This window comes from Microcaecilia unicolor, chromosome 6 (assembly GCF_901765095.1).
Source record: "Microcaecilia unicolor chromosome 6, aMicUni1.1, whole genome shotgun sequence".
NCBI lineage: Eukaryota > Metazoa > Chordata > Amphibia > Gymnophiona > Siphonopidae > Microcaecilia > Microcaecilia unicolor.
Genome location: NC_044036.1, coordinates 181,772,464 through 181,791,310, shown reverse-complemented (window position 1 = coordinate 181,791,310; position 18,847 = coordinate 181,772,464). Strand labels below are relative to the sequence as shown.

General features: G+C 47.0%; 1 protein-coding gene across 3 annotated transcripts in view; it reads left to right on the top strand.

Moving 5' to 3' along the window:
- Positions 1 to 263: 263 nt before the first annotated feature.
- ABHD14A (abhydrolase domain containing 14A) overlaps positions 264 to 18,847 on the top strand; it is a 45,156-nt gene continuing 26,572 nt past the window's right edge. Inside the window, exons 1-3 of one of the 3 annotated variants that reach the window (XM_030206458.1) lie at positions 264 to 358; positions 8,795 to 8,924; positions 16,902 to 17,190. In XM_030206458.1, coding sequence (XP_030062318.1) covers positions 16,916 to 17,190 — 275 coding nt within the window. In that variant the 5' untranslated portion in view covers positions 264 to 358; positions 8,795 to 8,924; positions 16,902 to 16,915. Of the gene's footprint in view, positions 359 to 378; positions 384 to 8,794; positions 8,925 to 16,901; positions 17,191 to 18,847 lie in introns of those variants that run through there. The other 2 variants (XM_030206457.1, XM_030206459.1) reach the window with 2 other exon arrangements.

Below are 18,847 nucleotides of genomic sequence, written 5' to 3'. Positions count from 1 at the left end.
TTGTACACAGGAGGATTGTTCTGGGAGGGGTGGAGTTGGGGTAATCATGATCCTTGCGTTTAATGATCAAACTCTTGTGGAAGGGGAAGGGGTGAGGAGGTGTTGACCTAAAAAAGACCTGGCCGCAAGGCTTAAGGCGCCTGATACGATACTCTCTGCCCTACACACCCACGACTCGCGTCAGAGGGCGGAACTTCTTAGCAGGGCACAGCAGGGATGGGGGGAGCAGATTCAGTGTAGCACCGCGTTCCCGATCCCGAAGATAAGGTCACGTGACGGGGGCGTTCCGTTCTGGCACTTGTTCGGCGTTGAGCAGAGACCGGGTCGTGGTGGCACAGTGTACTTGTCCACTATAGCAGTGAGTGTTCGTTGAGATAGTCACAGTAAATCCGGTTGGCTGGATAGTTTTCGGGGGTTTGGGATGTTCCACCGCGGCTTACGTCCTAGACAGAGGCTGTAGCAGACCGGTTGGTCTCCCCACTGTCTACTTGCTCTGAAAATCGGAGTGTGCACGGTACAAGAGGGGAGAAGTGGCTGCTGCAGCTGCATTTTATGGCATAGGATATGGGTTTAAACCGGAGGGAGGGGGGGGGGGGGTTAAGAAGGATGCGTGTTATCGGTGAAGAAGCAGCATCTCGCCCCTCCCCCGGTTATGTATGCCTCATACTCCAGAATTGATCAGCGCACAGCTGGAGATTTGCAGGAATTGTGCTGGAAATACTGACACTGGATGAGTCTTTTGAAACGTGCCGGAGATTGGTAAAAACGCATGTTATAGTGTTGCAGTGCTGCAGACTTTAGCAGAAAGCTTGCACTGAAATGGGTATAGTTTTCCTTATTGGGGAGAGAGGGGAGGGAAAAGATGGTTCTCCTCTCTCCACCACCAAGCTCTCTGTCTCTAGTTCAGCATTATTACCTGCAACGTTTGTGGGCTTGCCTTCCCACCCCATGGAATCTTATCTGCTGTGAATATGGGACAGGGAAGGGCTGATAAAATGTTTTTGGCTCTATTGTTAGCAAGGAGATGTGAAGGTGCACTGGAACTAAGGATAGCAGGGAGCAGAATGTGTTGAGCTGTGATAGTATGTGGCCTTAAGGTGTATGTTGTATTTGTATACCACCTTCCTTGGACACAGTGCAACCCAAAGCAGCCCCCAAAATATGACAGTAAATAGTGCATCATAAAAATACAATATCTGCACAATTCATATAATTTGAAGGTACAAAATGAGACTAATTTATTTTTTTGTCCATGTACGTGTCAAAATGACAGCAGATAAAGAACAAAATGGCCTATCCAGTCTATCAAGATGTTCAGAGTTGTAACTGCTGCTCTCCGCCTCCTCCTAGTGCCTCTTTAGAGGCCCAATATAATCCTTTGATTGCTTTTCTTTGCAGGTTATTTCCTGTGCGTTACTACCATATTTTTTTGTTTTAAACCATTAAAGGATTCTTTGTTCCATGTCTTTTTGAATTATGTTACTGTTTTGGTTTCTGCTTCTGGAGACAATTCCATGCTCCCTGTGAAAACTTTTCCTAATGTTGTTTTAGTCTACCACTTGACCTCTGGTTCTTCCAGGGGCAGCTGAACTATTAGACAAGTGAGGTAGTTGCCTCAGCCAAAACATTTTTGGGGGTGGCAAAAGGTGCCTTCAAAATGCACCTGTAGTGACAGCCTCACCTGAACATAAGTGTTTCCCATAATGGGACAGACAGAAGGTCCATTAAGCCCAGTATCCTGTTTCCAGCAGTAGCCAACCCATGTCACAAGTACATGGCAAGATCCCAAAACAGTAGAATACATTTTATGGTGCTTATCCTAGAAATAAGCCATGGATTTTCCCCTAGGCCATGTTACTAAAGACTTATTGACTTTTAGGGAGGTATCCAAACCTTTTTTTAAACCTGCTAAGCTGGCTGCATTTACAACATGCTCTGGCAACAAATTCCAGATTTGAATTACATGTTGAGTGAAGAAATATTTTCTCTGATTTGTAGCTTTATTGTTTGCCATCTAGTCCTAGTATTTGTGGAAAGAGTAAACAAGCAATTCACATCTACCTGTTCCACTCCACTCATTTTATAGAGCTCTATCATATCTCCCCTCAGCAGTCTTTTCTCCAAGCTGAAGAGTCCTAGCCACTTTAGCCTTTCCTCATAGGGAAGTCGTTCCATCCCCTTTATCATTTTTGTCGCCCTTCTCTGTACCTCTTCTAATTGCACTATATCTTTTTTGAGATGTGTTGACCAGAATTGCACACAGTACTTAAGGTGCGGTTGCACCATGGAGTGGTATAAAGGTATTATAACATTCTCATTTTTGTTTTCCATTCCTTTCCTAATACCTAATATTCTATTTGCTTTCTTAGCTGCCGCTACACACTGAGCAGAGGGTTCCAAGTCAGTTTGACCTACCAATTGGCACATTTTTTTCTAACTATTATACATATTTTGTGTTGTCCTTACATGTGGTCACGTTGCTAATTACTTCTTTTGCAGATAACTGGTAATGTATTCATTAATCTTGGTATAGGTCTGTAGGGCACTTCATTGTTTTTTTTTTTTATAACTTTTGAAAATAATACATTCATATCATTATAAATGCAAGGTTTGAGATTAGTGTCCTATCTTTCTTTTCCTGTACATGACATATAATATGGAAAAATAATAAGAAAGGGAAATTAAATCTTATACACATTGACCACCATAATTGGGAAAACAAGATATCAGCAAAAAAGATAAGAAATAAATTCAATCAGTCAGGGTGGAGAGCGTTATCCACACACTAGAAGGAACTAACAGTATCATTTCCTATGTAGTCATTCAGGGTTGAACCTTCCCCCTCTTCCTTGGCTTTTATGAATACAGCCATTTTTGGGGGGTCTAGAAAAACATAGCTAACACTTTCAAGTGTAACCAAGCATCTACAGGGGTACTTCAGTATGTACAAACCACCTAAGGCAATAACCCTTGGCTTTAAGGTTAGAAACTCACGACGTCTCTTCTGAGTATCCCTGTTGAGGTCTGGATAAATTTGAATTTTATCCCCCCAAAATTTGGCTTGCATATGTTTAAAATACAAATGGAAAATGTTATTTCTATCCACTTCGAAAGCAAAAGAAACTATAAGAGTCAATCTTTGTGTCACCATCTCTAGAGAGTTCTCCAAAAAAGCAGATATATTTAGGTCAGGTGGTGGTTCTGGTAAAACAGATTTAGCTCCAAAGATATACTGTACCTTGACAACTGGTGGTAAAGCGTCCTTAGGAATATTCAAGACTTCTTCCAAATATCTCTTAAACATATCCACTGGAGGAATTAAAGGTATTTTAGGAAAACTAAGAATTCTAAGGTTATTCCTTCTTGCTTGGTTGTCTAAGTATTCCACTTTTTTAACCAGAGTCTCCTTATCCTTAAGCATTATACTTGTTAAATTATGGAGAGACTTAATTTCACCATTCATTGTCCCAATTTGTTCTTCGTTTTTCTGAGCTTGGGAAGCGGTAAGAGTTTGAGAAGTTTTAAGAGAAAGTATATCTTCTTTCATAACATCAATTACCTGGAGTAGGTTGTTGTTCATTCCCTGGATGGCGTCCCATAGGCTCTCAAGAGTGATCATTGCGGGTTTTACAGGTCCACGAATACCCCTGGAGGCACCTCCCGATTCACTGGTGAAGATAGGGTTTCCTACCCCTTCTTTCCAGGCAGTAGTCATCGCTGGGATTACTGTTGCAGAAGGCCCTCCTCTCACAGCCTGTCTGCTTGACTCTTCGGGCAGCTCAACAGGCTGAAGTCCCGCTGCAAGCAAACTGCTTCCGGGTCGTGGAGGCGCAGTGACTAGAGGCGGGCTTAACGAGGCCCCCTCGGTACTGCAGTCCGGCGATCCAACGTCGGAACTGGCCTTCGTGTGTGTTGCAGCTCAAGTCTCTCTACCCCACAGCTCTCCAGCGTCAGCTGCCGGGGAGTAGAGCTTACGGGAGCTGAGGAGGTTTGCATCACCGTCTTCCCCTTCCTTTTCCCCATGATGTCCATCGGGTAAGAATATCTCCACCTAGAGCTTTGCGAGAGTCAGGAGCTCAGAGACCGACATCCTCCCTGAACGCCATCTTGGGATTCCCCCGGGCACTTCAGTGTTTACTTAATTCTATTCTACTCTGTTCCTGTTTTTCAACCTGTTACTAATCCACAATAGGACATTGCTTCAGGCCTCAGGATTTTTTGGTTTCCTCATGAATTTTGCATGAGGAACTGCTTTGCTCTTAACCACGTGTTTATTTGTATATCAACAACATTCAAGATATTATGGAAGTTATAATGAAAGTGGTATTAGGCAGGGCAGAGTGCCTATAGCCTGTTTCTAAAAATTAGAATTTGGGCAATGTTGCATTAGTATTGGTAGTTATGTAGATTAACCTGATAGAATTAAATTAGTGGCTGGGCCTGTCTGGCCATTGCATCCAAGGCAGCTGAGCAGAGGGGAAGGATACAGCTCAACACTCTGTAGCACAGGAAAGGTGAAGGTTTTTAAATGCACAGTCAGAAATTCTTGAGGTGGTGTGTGCAGGGGATGGTGGATAAGTAAGTGATTTGAGTGATCCTGTCTGCATGTATACTTCTACCAGTCCAACCACCATCATGCTTGCAAAAGATATTCAATGATTTTTTGTCAAGAGCTACTGCAAGGATCTTCCACATGTATCACATTGGGACCAAAGCATAGCTTAGGTCTCTCAGTCTAGGTTCAGGTTTATTTATACTGCTAATCACAAATAGGTCTTAGTGGTTTATGAATGATAAAACATAAAATGAGCAAAAAAGAATTCCATCATTTAGATAGGACAGACCTATCCATTCATACTAAGAATCTATCATACCCCCCCTGCTAGCTAAACAGTAACCTGCTGTCGTAATCTGGAGTTACCTCTGGGCAAATAGATGCATTGTTCACAAGATCCTATGTTTGTTTATTACCCTTGGTATTCTGCCTTTCAATACATATCAAAGTGGTCTACAATCTTATAAACAATACAAGAAAAAGGAATTGGAAAGAAAACGGGGAAAAAATGAAAAGAAGGGACAAGGTTGAACATAGTTTCAAAACAAAGGGCTCACTGTCGCCGCCAAAAAGCCAGCCCCATGAGTATCAAAAGCCCGCTGAAAAGAAAATGCCTCAAATCCCAACTTAAATTTAGGTAGTGACATGTCAATACTCAAATAATTTGAAAGTGCATCACGTCAAAGTGGGGAAAAAGGAGACACGAGTCGACTGCAATTGAGATCTAGTAGGAGGGGAAACAGTAAGAAGTTTACCTTGGCATGAACAAAATTGGAAGGAAAAGACCCTGAGGAGCATGGACCTTGGAAAAGAGGAAAAGGCTGCCCCACATCCTTAACCCTGAAAGACAAAACCAAACTATTGAACTTAGTCCTATAGCTGATAGGTAGCCAATGATGCTCTATAAACAATGAGTTCACATGATCAAACGGTTTAGCATTGTGAAGGAGATGGATTAGCAGTGTTCTGAACCAACTGCAGTCTTTAATAGCCATGTGGCCTACTCCACTGTGAAAAGAATTATAATAGTGGAGTCAGCTGTATGAATCAGACTAGGACTAGCATTGGTCTAGAGAAAATGACGAAGGGATCTAATCTGGTGTAAGACAGTGAAGCAGGTTTGTAACCTGAGCAACTTGGGGTTCAAAAGAAAACTCAAGAGTCCACGGTAATACCCGAGTACTGATGGGCTAATGCCAAGACCTAATGCCAGCACTAGAGGCGATTAGCACTGGTTTTAGTGAGCACAGAATGTTCAGAGGGCTATAGTGCAGGAGACAATGTGCGTGCCAAAGATTATTGCAGATAGCATGCAAATGTAGTGGGAAGAAAAAACAGCCAATATGGTAAATTGGGGAAACACAACATTTTTTAGATATGTTTGTGATAAGAGAGAGAGTGCAAAAATGGCATTGAGACTCGAGGGTGAAAGGAATGAATATTTAGAAGCCGAGAAGTATAAAGCAGAATTGCTTAACAAATATTTCTGTTCTGTATTTAGTTGAAGGGCTGGCAGTAGGACTGGAGAAGACAAAACACAAATTTTCAGAAGATTGTGTTCATGAGTAGCTAGCAAAACTAAAGGTGGACAAAGTGAGGGGGCGGATGGGATATATCCAAGGGTATTGAAGAAACTTAAGGAAATTCTGACGGTTCTGCTGTTTGATATTTTCAAAACTTCTTTAGATTACGGAGCGGTACTAGAGAAGGGTGACACTTTTTTGTGGAGAGTGACCAACTACAGGCTGGTTAGTCTGACCTTGGGGTGAATAAGTGAATGGAAATGCTTCTAAGTTGGAGGATAGTGAGATTTCTGGAATCCAGTGGATTGCAGGATCAGAGGCAGCATGGTTTCATTGGAGGTAGGTCTTGCCGGACAAATGTGATTAATTTCTTTCATTGGGTAACCAGATAGTTGGATCAAGGGAGAGAGATGTGATGTAATTAGATTTTAGCAAAGCTGTTGACACAGTTCTGCATAGGCAGCTTATAAATAAACTGAGTGCCCTTGGTATGGGCCCTAAAATGACTGACTGGGTTAGAAACTAGTTGAGGGAAAGGCAACAGAAGGAAGTGGTAAATGGAGTTCACTCTGAGGAAAGGGATGCTGCAAGGATTGGTTCTTGTTTTGATTCTTTGAAACATTTTTGTAAGCAACATTGTGGAAGGGCTGTCTCGTAAGATTTGGCTCTTTCCAGATGATACCAAAATCTGCAGTAGGGTAGTTGGCTCTTTCCAGATGATACCAAAATCTTGCAGTAGGGTGGATACCATGAGGCGGGGTCTAGCGAAGCTTGAAGAATGGTCTAAAATTAGGCAGCTAAGACTTAATGCTAAAAAATACAGGGTCATGTGTATATGTGTTCTGCAAACACTGAGGGAGCGGTATGGTTTAGGGGGTGAAGTACTGTGCATCAGATTCTTCAGTAGCAAATTTTCAATAACCATATCTGAAGAAAGAGTCATTACACTGGCAGATGATTGTGTCCCACTGTGTGTTCATTGTGTTTGCTATTGAAGAATCTGATCACCCTGATGAAGGCAGTTGCCGAAACTTGGCCATATTGGGTCCTTCTCCAATAAAATATTACACTTGCATCATTGGTTGTTCCTTCTTCCTGGACCACCTTTGCTGTTTTTGTCTCATTCTGGTTCTGCAGAGGTGGTTGTTGGTGTGTTTTTTGGTTTTGAGTTTTTTTTTTGTTGCTTTGCATAAAGCATTTGGGGACAGACTTAAAGATCTCAATATGTATGCTTTTTGGGAGAGTTTCTGTGGCATAACTGCACAGAGGGTGAGTCTCTCGCCTTCGTTCTATGTCCCTTCGTTCCAGAGCGTCCTCTCAATTAAAAATGCATAGATTCTGGAGTAATATTAGGAAGTACTTCTTTACAGAAAGGGTGGTGGATGCATAGAAGGGTCCTCCCGGTGGAGTTGGTAGACAAAGACTGTATTTGAATTCATTAAAGGCATGGGACAAGTATATAGGATCTCTGAGAGAAGAAGAGAATAGTAGATGGTACAGATAGGCAGATTGGATAGGCCATATGGTCTTTTATCTGCCACTATTTTTTAAATCTTCTATATGCATACAAATTAATTCTAATTCCTATAAACAGTATATTACTAGTCATGGGGTATGAGGACAGTTAAAACAAACAAAAAAATTTTGTCAAAAGGTTTGCTGATCTTCGGGTAAAGTACAGAAACAGAGTTCAGAGGGAGCAGGCTAGTTTCCTGGCACACAGCAGATGAAAACTGTCTAGCATCCATCCTACCCCTTTGCTAATTGTTTTGTTTATTAATGGGCTTACTATACCGCTCTTCAAAATAAATTCAAAGCAGTTTACATTTAATACAAATGACACATTTTTTTGCCTCTTCAAACAGTTTGATGTAAATTACACTAAAAAAAAAAAAAATTACAGCACAGTATATCTGGGCATCGTTATTCTCCACCAGATTCTGTATAAAGACAGTATCAACCCCATAAAAGATCTTAAAATAGTCTCATCTAAACCCCTTCACAAAAAGAATTTATACAAAACCGTGCTCTTGAACATTTATTTTTTTTAATTCTCATATCGTATTTGATGTTGTTCTAGAGGTAGGCTGTTCTACAATTTAGAACCCAGTACTCCAAAAGATCATTTCCAAGTAGCTTGTTAACCACTTGATACTTCAGAAAAGTCCTGCTGAGAAGATCATTTAGAGGTTCATATACTTTCAAAAGATCCATTAAATATGAAGCGCCCTGTAGACCAGTGGTCGTCACTAAGTTAGGGCTGCTTTGGATCCAAAGGAGTTGAAGGAGAGCCCCCATATGTCTTCCCATGCAGGGACATGATATTGCTAACCAGTGTGGGTCAAAGACATCTATTCCTACCAGGCCACCTTCACACTTTTCACGCATCCTCCTCTTCCAGTGAGATATGCCTTCTTCAAGCATGTGGCTCTTCCTCCCCACCCACTTCCTGCTTTCTGTCACAGGCTTGAGAAGAGAGAAAGAGTAGTGAAGAAAAAAAAATGATGGATACCCCAGAAATCTCCAGGGGGTGCCATTGGCCCTCGGGCCTTGCATTGAAGAACACTGCTATAGATGTAAAGCATAGCATTTTAAAGTGAACATGCTGCTCACTTGACAGCCAATGTAATCCAGCTGAAAGTGGGGTAATATGATTGAAAACTTTGTTCTTTAATAAGCAACTAGCAGTGTTTTGTACTAATTGCAGTCTTTTCAGTTGATATTTAGGAAGACACAGTATAAAGCATTGCAGTAAGGTATTGTAGAAGTGTGTATCAGAACAGCTAAATGTTTTCCTATCAAGAAATGGGTGTAATCTACGAAGTAACTGCAGACTTGCGAATGAGGTACGTATGATGACAAATCTTCTGGCCAGAACTTTAATCCCTGTCCCACTATACTCCCAATTCTTTTTATATCAGAATTTTCCGCTAAAGAGAGACTCTATAGATGGTACTACTGAAAGTGTTCTCTGCCTAGTGCAGTGGTTCTCAACCCCAGTAAAACATCTATGTGGTGGTACACATAGGCATTCCTGGGGGTAGAAAATAAACAGAGTGGGATGGGATTGGTATTTATGCATTTATTTATAAAATGTGACTGTTTCTGGGAAAAGGTGACTAAAGGAACAAATCCAAAATGTTGAGAGCGGTCAGGGGTTTTTTCCCCTATACCACAGGTCCATAAGCAGTCTTGAAAAAAAATTGCATGTTTAAACTTCTGTAACTTTTTTTTTTTTTTTGGTTCACATAAAAAGATCAGATTTGGACTGTTGTATTACAAATTGTTGCTTTAACCCATTGGTTCTCAACCCAGTCCTTGGAGCACACCTAGAGGCATATTTTCAAAGCACTTAGCCTCCCAAAGTTCCATAAACTTAGCCTCCCAAAGTGCTTTGAAAATAAGCCTGCTAGCCAACCAGTTTTCTGGATATCAACAATGACTTTGTATGCACTGGCTCCATGGTATGCAAATCTATCTTGTGCATATTTAATGTAGTACTAGTGGAACCATGCCCGTTTCCTCAACAGTGAAACGGGCCCTAGGAAGGCTGCATTGTAAGCTTTTTTTTTTTTTTTCCTTCCCTGCCCTCCCATCCGTGTCCCACGATTCTCTCCTCTACTGTCCTTCCATCAATTCTCCTCTGCCCTGCCTTTCCTCCCTCCCTCCCCTCGATGTCCCGCGATTTTCTCTTCCTCTCAATTTCTACCTGAACGTTCTGTGGCTGGCTGGTGCTGGCTTCCGTTCCGTTCGTAACATCCCTCCTGACATCAGCTCGCCTCCAGTGTTCCCTTCCCTCTCACCGTTCTGCCCTCTGATGTCATTACGTCTTGACGCGAGGGCGGGACAGTGAGGGGGAATGGAACGCTGGAGGCTGGCTGACGTCGGGAGATGTTACGAACCCAGGCATGGAACGTTGGAGGTTCAAATTATTATATAGGATCCTGAAAACCTACATAGCTGGGTGTGCTGTGAGGACTAGGTTGAGAAACACTGGCCTAGTGAACCACATTAAGCTTCAGTTCATTCATTTTAAACCATTCAAAGTTCCAGCAATTAGTTTTCTAATTGCCTTGGAAATAGTTTGATCTTCCTCAAGTTCCAGCTGCAGTTGAACATTGTCAGCAAATAATGGCTGGACAGCTGGATTCTCCCACAGAGTGCACCAGCTATTACTAAAGTGGTCTCTGCTGGCGGAAGAGGCACTGAGAAGGTCAGGTGTGGAAGAGACTTAACTTACTGTGCTATGTAAAGAAAACACACTAAAATGGTTGCAAACAGTCCAAGACATGGCAGCAAGACTGATATTCAAGAAGTCTAAATATGAAAGAGCTACTCCATTGCTTGAAAGGCTACACTGGTTTCCAATCAAGGCAAGACTACTTTCAAAGCCAGCACCCTTATTTTCAAGATATTTGGAATGTCTTCTGAATATATGCTAGATTTGATTGAACTATCCCCAGAAATACAAGACCAGAAACCAGAGGTTGCCTACTTCTTCAGTTACCCAACTGCAGAAACATAACGTAACCATCTACATGGCAGAGTTTAGTTATCTGGGCGCCAAATGGTGGAACTCAATACCCAAGGCCACAAGAAGCATCGCCAAGTATCTTTAGTTCAGAAAAGAACTGAAGACATAGAAACATAGAAATATGATGGCAGATAAAGGCCAAATGGCCCATTCCATATCATCATGCTGATCAATCCATAGACTGGTGGGTTTTGTCCATCTACCAGCAGGTGGAGATAGAGAGCAAACTTTTGCCTCCCTATATGTGGTCATGTGCTGCCGGAAACTCCCCAGTATGTTCTCTATCTCAGCAGGTGGTGGTCACACACAGCAGCAGCTCTGGCTAGGCCTCCAAGCCTAATTTTTAGGTTTTGTTGAGTGCCTGGGGTTGAGGGCTCTTCTTGAGCAAGTGCAAACCTGGTGGCGCCAGGTCCCTCCTTTTCTACCCCCTCCCGCTGGCTCCGTAAAAAAAAAAAAAATAAATAAAATTTTTTGAACGTCCTTAAAGGCGTTTATTTCGATGTTTATTTAAACGTTTATTGCAGCTACTCACTGGGACACCAGGTCGTTACAGCTCGGAGCGGAAAGCAGGTAATTTTTACCTTTTTATAGCGGGCAGGGGGTTCCCCGATTGATCTCCACGTGGCATATGGCGTCGGAGGGTGAGGGCGCACAGAGTCGCTCCCCGGATCGCTTGGGCGCTTCTAGAGGGGATGCGGGGGTCTTAAAGTCTGATTCGCCCCTTGTTGGGTGACAGTTTCGTGACCGATGAGTGTCCCGGTCCTTCCTCCGGCGTGGCGGTTTTTCCCGCCATAAACGCCCATCCCCCGCTGCTCGCCTCCGCCATCTTGGCCGGCCACGCGGCTCGGACGGCTTCTTCTTGGGCCGCCCTTGAGGTAGGAGACATTAATGCCATGAACGCCCTTAATTTGGGCGACGGCACAAAAGCAGCTAAAGTTAAGCGCCATTCTTCCCGCGCGGCTCCTTCGCGGAGTGTCGCGCCGGACGCCATCTTGGATGCGCAGCATGTCTCTCCCCCGCTCTTGCGAGCGCCGGTTGAGGGTGCGTCTAGGGCTGTAGCCCAGGCTGCGGAAGTGCACAGTCTGGGGGGTTTCTCCCCCGAGTTTGTTTTGCTGCTGCATCAGGCCTTGCTTATGCAAAACGCTGCCCCTGCTCCCTCGTCTGGTAAAGAGGTTGAGGTCCCCGGAGGTAAACGCCCTCGGGTTGATTCCCAGGCCTTGGAGGACTTTGTCTCCTCCGATGTAGATGAGGGCAGCGTATCTGAGTTCTCCCAACGGTCCTTTGCGGATTCCTTGGAGGAGACGGATCCCCGCTCGGTTGGAGCGGATGACCCCTCTGCAGCGCGGCTTTTTAGCTCAGAGGATTTGCCCAACCTGTTAGTGCAGGCCATGGGCATTTTGAAGATTTCCTCTCCGGAGGACGTCTCTCCCTCAGCCCCTATTGGCTCTGCCATTATGCTGGGGACGAAGCGCCCGCCTAGAACCTTCCACGTGCATGATGCCATGCACACCTTAATTTCGGCTCAATGGGATGTCCCGGAAGCGAGCCTTAAAGTGGCTAGGGCTATGTCCCGCCTCTATCCTTTGCCTGAAAGTGAACCTGAGGCCTATCTGTGGCCTACCGTGGATTCTTTAATCACTGCAGTGACTAAGAAAACGGCGTTGCCGGTGGAAGGTGGCACGGCCCTAAAGGACGCCCAAGACAGAAGATTGGAGGCGGCCTTAAGGTCGTCCTTTGAGGCGGCTGCTTTAAGTTTGCAGGCCTCAGTTTGCGGCTCCTATGTGGCCAGGGCGTGCCTGACTATGGTGCAGCGGGCTTCCCCCTCGGATCATTCCTTGAGGGCTGATTGGCCGGCCCTGGAATCGGGCTTAGCCTATTTGGCAGACTTGCTGTATGATGTCTTGAGGGCCTCAGCTAAAGGCATGGCTCAGACAATCTCTGCGCGGCGGTGGCTTTGGCTGAAGCATTGGTCTGCTGACCACGCCTCTAAATCCCGCCTGGCTAGATTGCCTTTTAAAGGCAAGCTGCTCTTTGGGGTCGAGCTGGACAAAATCGTGACCGATCTCGGCACGTCTAAGGGCAAGAAGTTACCAGAGGTCAGGGCTCGGGCTAGTACTCGCCCAGGTACCTCCAGAGGACGGTTTCAGGAAGCCCATCGGTACCGCCCGGGCAGGTCGGGCTCCTCTGCCCCCTCTTCCTTCAAGAGGAATTTCTCCCCCAAGCAGCATTCCTTTCGCAGAGACCGCCGTCCCGGAGGTGCTCCCTCCGGTCCTCCCCCAGGGTCTCGTACCCAATGACGGGGTCTTGGTCCACGCCCCAGTGCAGATTGGAGGACGGCTGTCCTCGTTTCTGGGCGAGTGGACCACAATAACTTCAGACGCTTGGGTGCTGGAAGTCATCAGAGACGGCTACAAGCTAGAGTTCTGCCGACCCTTAAGAGACGGGTTTGTACTCTCTCCCTGCAAGTCTCCGGTCAAAGCTGTGGCAGTGCAGCAGACCTTGGACAACCTGATCCGCCTGGGTGCGGTCGTTCCGGTGCCAGAAAATCAGATTGGCAAGGGACGTTACTCCATTTACTTTGTGGTACCAAAGAAAGGAGGTTCTGTCCGGCCTATCCTCAACCTCAAAGGGGTCAATCGGGCCTTGAAAGTGCGGCACTTTCGCATGGAGACTCTCCGCTCTGTTATAGCGGCAGTGAAGGCAGGAGAGTTCTTGGCTTCCTTGGACATCAAGGAAGCGTACCTGCATATTCCCATCTGGCCTCCTCATCAACGCTTTCTGCGTTTTGCAGTCCTGGGACGACACTTCCAGTTCAGAGCCCTCCCTTTCGGGTTGGCTACTGCTCCGCGGACCTTTTCCAAAGTAATGGTGGTCATAGCGGCCTTCCTGTGAAAGGAAGGAGTACAAGTCCATCCTTATCTGGACGACTGGTTGATCCGAGCCCCCTCTTATGCAGAGTGCGGCAAAGCTGTGGACCGGGTAGTTGCTCTTTTGAGCTCCCTGGGATGGATCATCAACTGGGAGAAAAGCCAGCTGCGCCCGACTCAGTCCCTGGAGTATCTGGGAGTTCGATTCGACACCCAAGTGGGCAGAGTGTTCCTGCCAGACAATCGGATTGTCAAACTTCAGGCTCAGGTGGACCAGTTCCTAGTAGCCTCTCCTCTTCGGGCTTGGGACTATGTGCAGCTGTTGGGCTCTATGACGGCCACGATGGAAGTAGTGCCCTGGGCCAGGGCTCATATGAGACCACTACAACACTCTTTGCTGCAGCGCTGGACTCCGATGTCGGAGGATTATGCTGTGCGCCTTCCCTTGGACCCAGCAGTGCGCAAGGCGCTGAGCTGGTGGATGCAGACAGACAAGTTGTCTGCGGGAATGCCTCTGGTGACCCCGGAGTGGATTGTCGTCACGACGGACGCCTCTTTGACGGGCTGGGGAGCCCACTGCTTGGGAAGGACAGCGCAGGAGCTCTGGTCTCCTGCGGAGGCAAAGTGGTCTATCAACCTCCTGGAACTCAGAGCCATTCGGTTGGTGCTTTTGGAGTTCATCCCGGTACTGGCGTTGAAGCCAGTACGGGTCCTGTCGGACAATGCCACGGCTGTGGCCTATGTCAACCGCCAGGGAGGTACCAAGAGCGCCCCTCTAGCCAAGGAGGCCATGAATCTATGCCAGTGGGCGGAAGCGAACCTGGAACAGCTGTCAGCGGCCCACATTGCCGGAGTCATGAATGTCAAGGCGGACTTTCTCAGTCGCCATACCTTGGAGCCCGGAGAGTGGCAGCTATCTGCTCAGGTGTTCTTGGACATCACGAAGCGCTGGGGCCAGCCGAGCCTAGATCTGATGGCGTCATCGGCCAATTGCCAAGTGCCGCGCTTTTTCAGCAGAGGACGGGACCCTCGATCCCTGGGAGTAGATGCTCTTCTCCAACAGTGGCCGACACAAGAGCTTCTCTATGTGTTCCCGCCCTGGCCCATGCTGGGCAGGGTGCTAGACCGGGTGGCAAAGCATCTGGGCCGGATAATCCTGGTGGGTCCGGATTGGCCCAGACGTCCCTGGTATGCGGACTTGATCAGGCTCTCAGTCGACGATCCTCTGCGGCTGCCAGTGGAGCAGGGCCTGTTACATCAGGGTCCCGTGGTGATGGAGGATCCCTCCCCCTTTGGTCTTACGGCCTGGCTATTGAGCGGCAGCGTCTGAGGAAGAAGGGCTTCTCAGACAAGGTCATCGCCACTATGCTGAGAGCGAGGAAGCGCTCTACTTCTACTGCTTACGCCAGGGTTTGGCGTATCTTTGCAGCGTGGTGTGAAGCAGGCTCACTTTCTCCCTTCACTGCTCCAATTTCTTCAGTGTTGGTGTTCCTGCAAGAAGGTCTGGAGAAAGGCCTGTCGCTCAGTTCCCTTAAAGTCCAGGTAGCGGCTCTGGCTTGCTTCAGGGGTCGCCTGAAGGGTGTTTCCCTGGCTTCGCAGCCAGATGTGGTGCGCTTTCTCAAGGGAGTTAATCACCTGCGCCCTCCTCTGCACTCAGTGGTGCCTGCGTGGAATCTCAACCTGGTGCTAAGAGCATTGCAGAAGCTGCCTTTTGAACCCTTGTCGAGGGCATCTCTGAAAGACCTGACGTTGAAAGCAGTCTTTTTGGTGGCTATCACTTCAGCCAGAAGAGTTTCCGAGCTCCAGGCACTCTCATGTCGAGAGCCTTTTCTGCAGTTCACTAAGGCAGGAGTGACTATTCGCACAGTGCCTTCCTTCCTGCCCAAGATTGTTTCTTGCTTCCATGTGAATCAGCAGCTCTGTCTCCCTTCCTTTCGGAGGGAGGACTACCCAGAGGAATACTCTGCTCTCAAATATCTGGATGTGAGACGTGTCATCATCAGATACTTGGAAGTGACCAATGATTTCCGGAAATCGGATCATCTGTTTGTCCTGTTTACAGGTCCTCGTAAGGGTCTGCAGGCTGCTAAGCCTACAGTGGCAAGATGGGTCAAGGAAGCCATTGCAGCGGCTTATGTGGCCGCGGGGAAGGTGCCGCCTATCCAGCTGAAGGCTCACTCCACTAGAGCTCAGGCGGCCTCGATGGCAGAGGCCGGATCCGTCTCCTTGGAAGAGATATTGCAAGGCGGCAACTTGGGCTTCGGCTCATACATTCTCCAAGCATTACCGTTTGACTGTGGCTGCACGGGCGGAGGCCCAGGTTTGGAGCTTCAGTGTTGAGGTCAGGGATTTCTAATGTCCCGCCCTGGGTGAGTACTGCTTCGGTACATCCCACCAGTCTATGGATTGATCAGCATGATGATATGGAAGGTAAAATTATGTAATCATACCTGATAATTTTCTTTCCATTAATCATAGCTGATCAATCCATAGCCCCTCCCATATCTGTACTGTTTTATTCTGGTTGCATTTAGGTTCAAGTTTAGTCTTCAGTTACTTCAGAAGGACTTCGTGTTCAAGTTCTTTTTCACTTGGATTCTTCAAGAGTTAAGACGAGTTTGTGTTACAGTGAGCTGCTGCATTCCTCTCCCCTCCGTTTTACGGGGCTGGATTGAGATTTAAATTCTGCCGGCACTCCCTCCCGCTTCGTGCGGCTGTAGGGCAGCTTTGTACCCCCTCCCGCTTCGGCGGTGTTGGGGTCAGTCAGCTCCTCCCGCGGTTGCGGTTGCAGGATAAGCCAGATCCCCCCGTATCGGCGGGGTGGTGTCCCTCCCCCGCTCCGCAGGGATGAGCTGGACGGATTCCCCTCCCCCACTTGTGTGGGGATGAGCTGGGTTAATTCCCCTCCCCCGTTTCGGCGGTGGTGAGCTGGGCAGAGTGTCCCTTTGTGGGTGTAATTCTCTAAGTGCTGAGTCCTGCGGATGGAGCTTTGATATCGACATACTGAGGAGTTTCCGGCAGCACATGACCACATATAGGGAGGCAAAAGTTTGCTCTCTATCTCCACCTGCTGGTAGATGGACACAACCCACCAGTCTATGGATTGATCAGCTATGATTAATGGAAAGAAAATTATCAGGTATGATACATAATTTTACCTTCAGTCTGCACATCCTCCGTAAACTATCAGTGTTCCACTCCACTTTCTAATTGCATAACATTACTGTAATTTCAACTAACTGTAAACCGTAAGCCAACTTGAACTGAAACGTGTGTGGGTAATAGTGGGATACAAGAACACATAAATTTACTGCTTTTTCACATTTGGAAGTAGGATGGGAGGGAATGGGGCGGGGGTTGCCTTCTTCCTTGTTTATGCATACAGTAAATGTAACCCTTTTTTTTTTTTTTTCTTTCTACAGAATTTGCAGAGAGGATGAGTTTGACTCTAATCCGAAATAGGCTAGCTTTTCTAATTGTGGGACTGCTTATCTCAGTACTACTGTATTTGCTGCTTCCGGCTATCCACCCTGAGAAGTCCTCCACCTCGGATCTGCTGGACCTTCCAAAGCTCCGTGCTATGGAGGGCAAGGTGGCTGTGTTGCCAGAGAGTAATGTCAGCTTGAGAACTGGCAGGGTGGAGGGAGACTCTCCCACCTTCTACAGAGAGGCAGTCCCAACTCAAGGAATTGGAACCTCTAAGACAGGCAGGTGAGTGCTGTAGGCTTCTACTGTAAATGTTAATGCTTCTGTCCACCCATTCCACCCAAATACATTTCCAAATTGGTTCATAGTGCATAAGAATAGGTGCTTATAAATTTCATATATATTTGTGACCCTCTCTGGGAAAAGGTGACCAAAGTAGCGGATCTAAAGTATTGAAAATGGCTGGCTGATTTTTCTTGTCATGGGTCCATAAGCAGTCTGCAAAAGGTACATATTTGAACTTCTGTAACACATTTGTTTTCTTTTTCACTTAAAAGGATGGGTTTTGGACTATTGTATTACAAATTTTGTTTGCTAAAACCTCTTTTTGTTTTTTTTTTTGTTTCTAGTGACTTTAGTCACTTTTTCCCATTATAGTGTTTCCATATCATCAAGCTGATCAATCCATAGACTGGTGGGTTGTGTCCATCTACCAGCAGGTGGAGATAGAGAGCAAACTTTTGCCTCCCTATATGTGGTCATGTGCTGCCGGAAACTCCTCAGTATGTTCTCTATCTCAGCAGGTGGTGGTCACACACAGCAGCAGCTCTGGCTAGGCCTCCAAGCCTAATTTTTAGGTTTTGTTGAGTGCCTGGGGTTGAGGGCTCTTTTGAGCAAGTGCAAACCTGGTGGTGCCAGGTCCCTCCTTTTCTCCCCCCTCCCGCTGGCTCCGTTAAAAAAAAAAAAAAAAAAAAATTTTGAACGTCCTTAAAGGCGTTTATTTCGACGTTTATTTAAGCGTCTATGGCAGCTACTCACTGGGACACCAGGTCGTTACAACTCGGAGCGGACAGCAGGTAATTTTTACCTTTTTATAGCGGGCAGGGGGTTCCCCGATTCTTCTCCTCGTGGCATATGGCGTCGGAGGGCGAGGGCGCAAAGGGTCGCTCCCCGGGTCGCTTGAGCGCTTCTAGAGGGGATGCGGGGGTCTTAAAAGCCTGATTCGCCCTTGTTGGGTGACAGTTTCGTGACCGATGAATGTCCCGGTCCTTCCTCCGGCGTGGCGGTTTTTCCCGCCATAAACGCCCATCCCCCGCTCCTCGCCTCCGCCATCTTGGCCGGCCACGCGGCTCGGACGGCTTCTTCTTGGGCCGCCCTTGAGGTTGGAGACATTAATGCCATGAACGCCCTTAATTTGGGCGACGGCACAGAAGCGGCTAAAGTTAAGAGCTGTTCTTCCCGCGCGGCTCCTTCGCGGAGTTTCGCGCCGGACGCCATTTTGGATGCGCAGCATGTCTCTCCCCCGCTATTGCGAGCGCCGGTTGAGGGTGCGTCTAGGGCTGTTGCCCAGGCTGCGGAAGTGCACAGTCTGGGGGGTTTCTCCCCCGAGTTTGTTTTGCTGCTGCATCAGGCCTTCCTCATGCACAACGCTGCCCCTGCTCCCTCGTCTGGTAAAGAGGTTGAGGTTCCCAGAGGTAAACGCCCTCGGGTTGATTCCCAGGCCTTGGAGGAATTTGTCTCCTCCGATGTAGATGAGGGCAGCGTGTCTGAGGTCTCCCAACGGTCCTTTACGGATTCCTTGGAGGAGACGGATCCCCGCTCGGATGGAGCGGATGACCCCTCTGCAGCGCGGCTTTTTAGCCCAGAGGATTTGCCCAACCTGTTGTTACAGGCCTTGGACACTTTGAAGATTTCCTCTCCGGAGGACGTCTCTCCCTCAGCC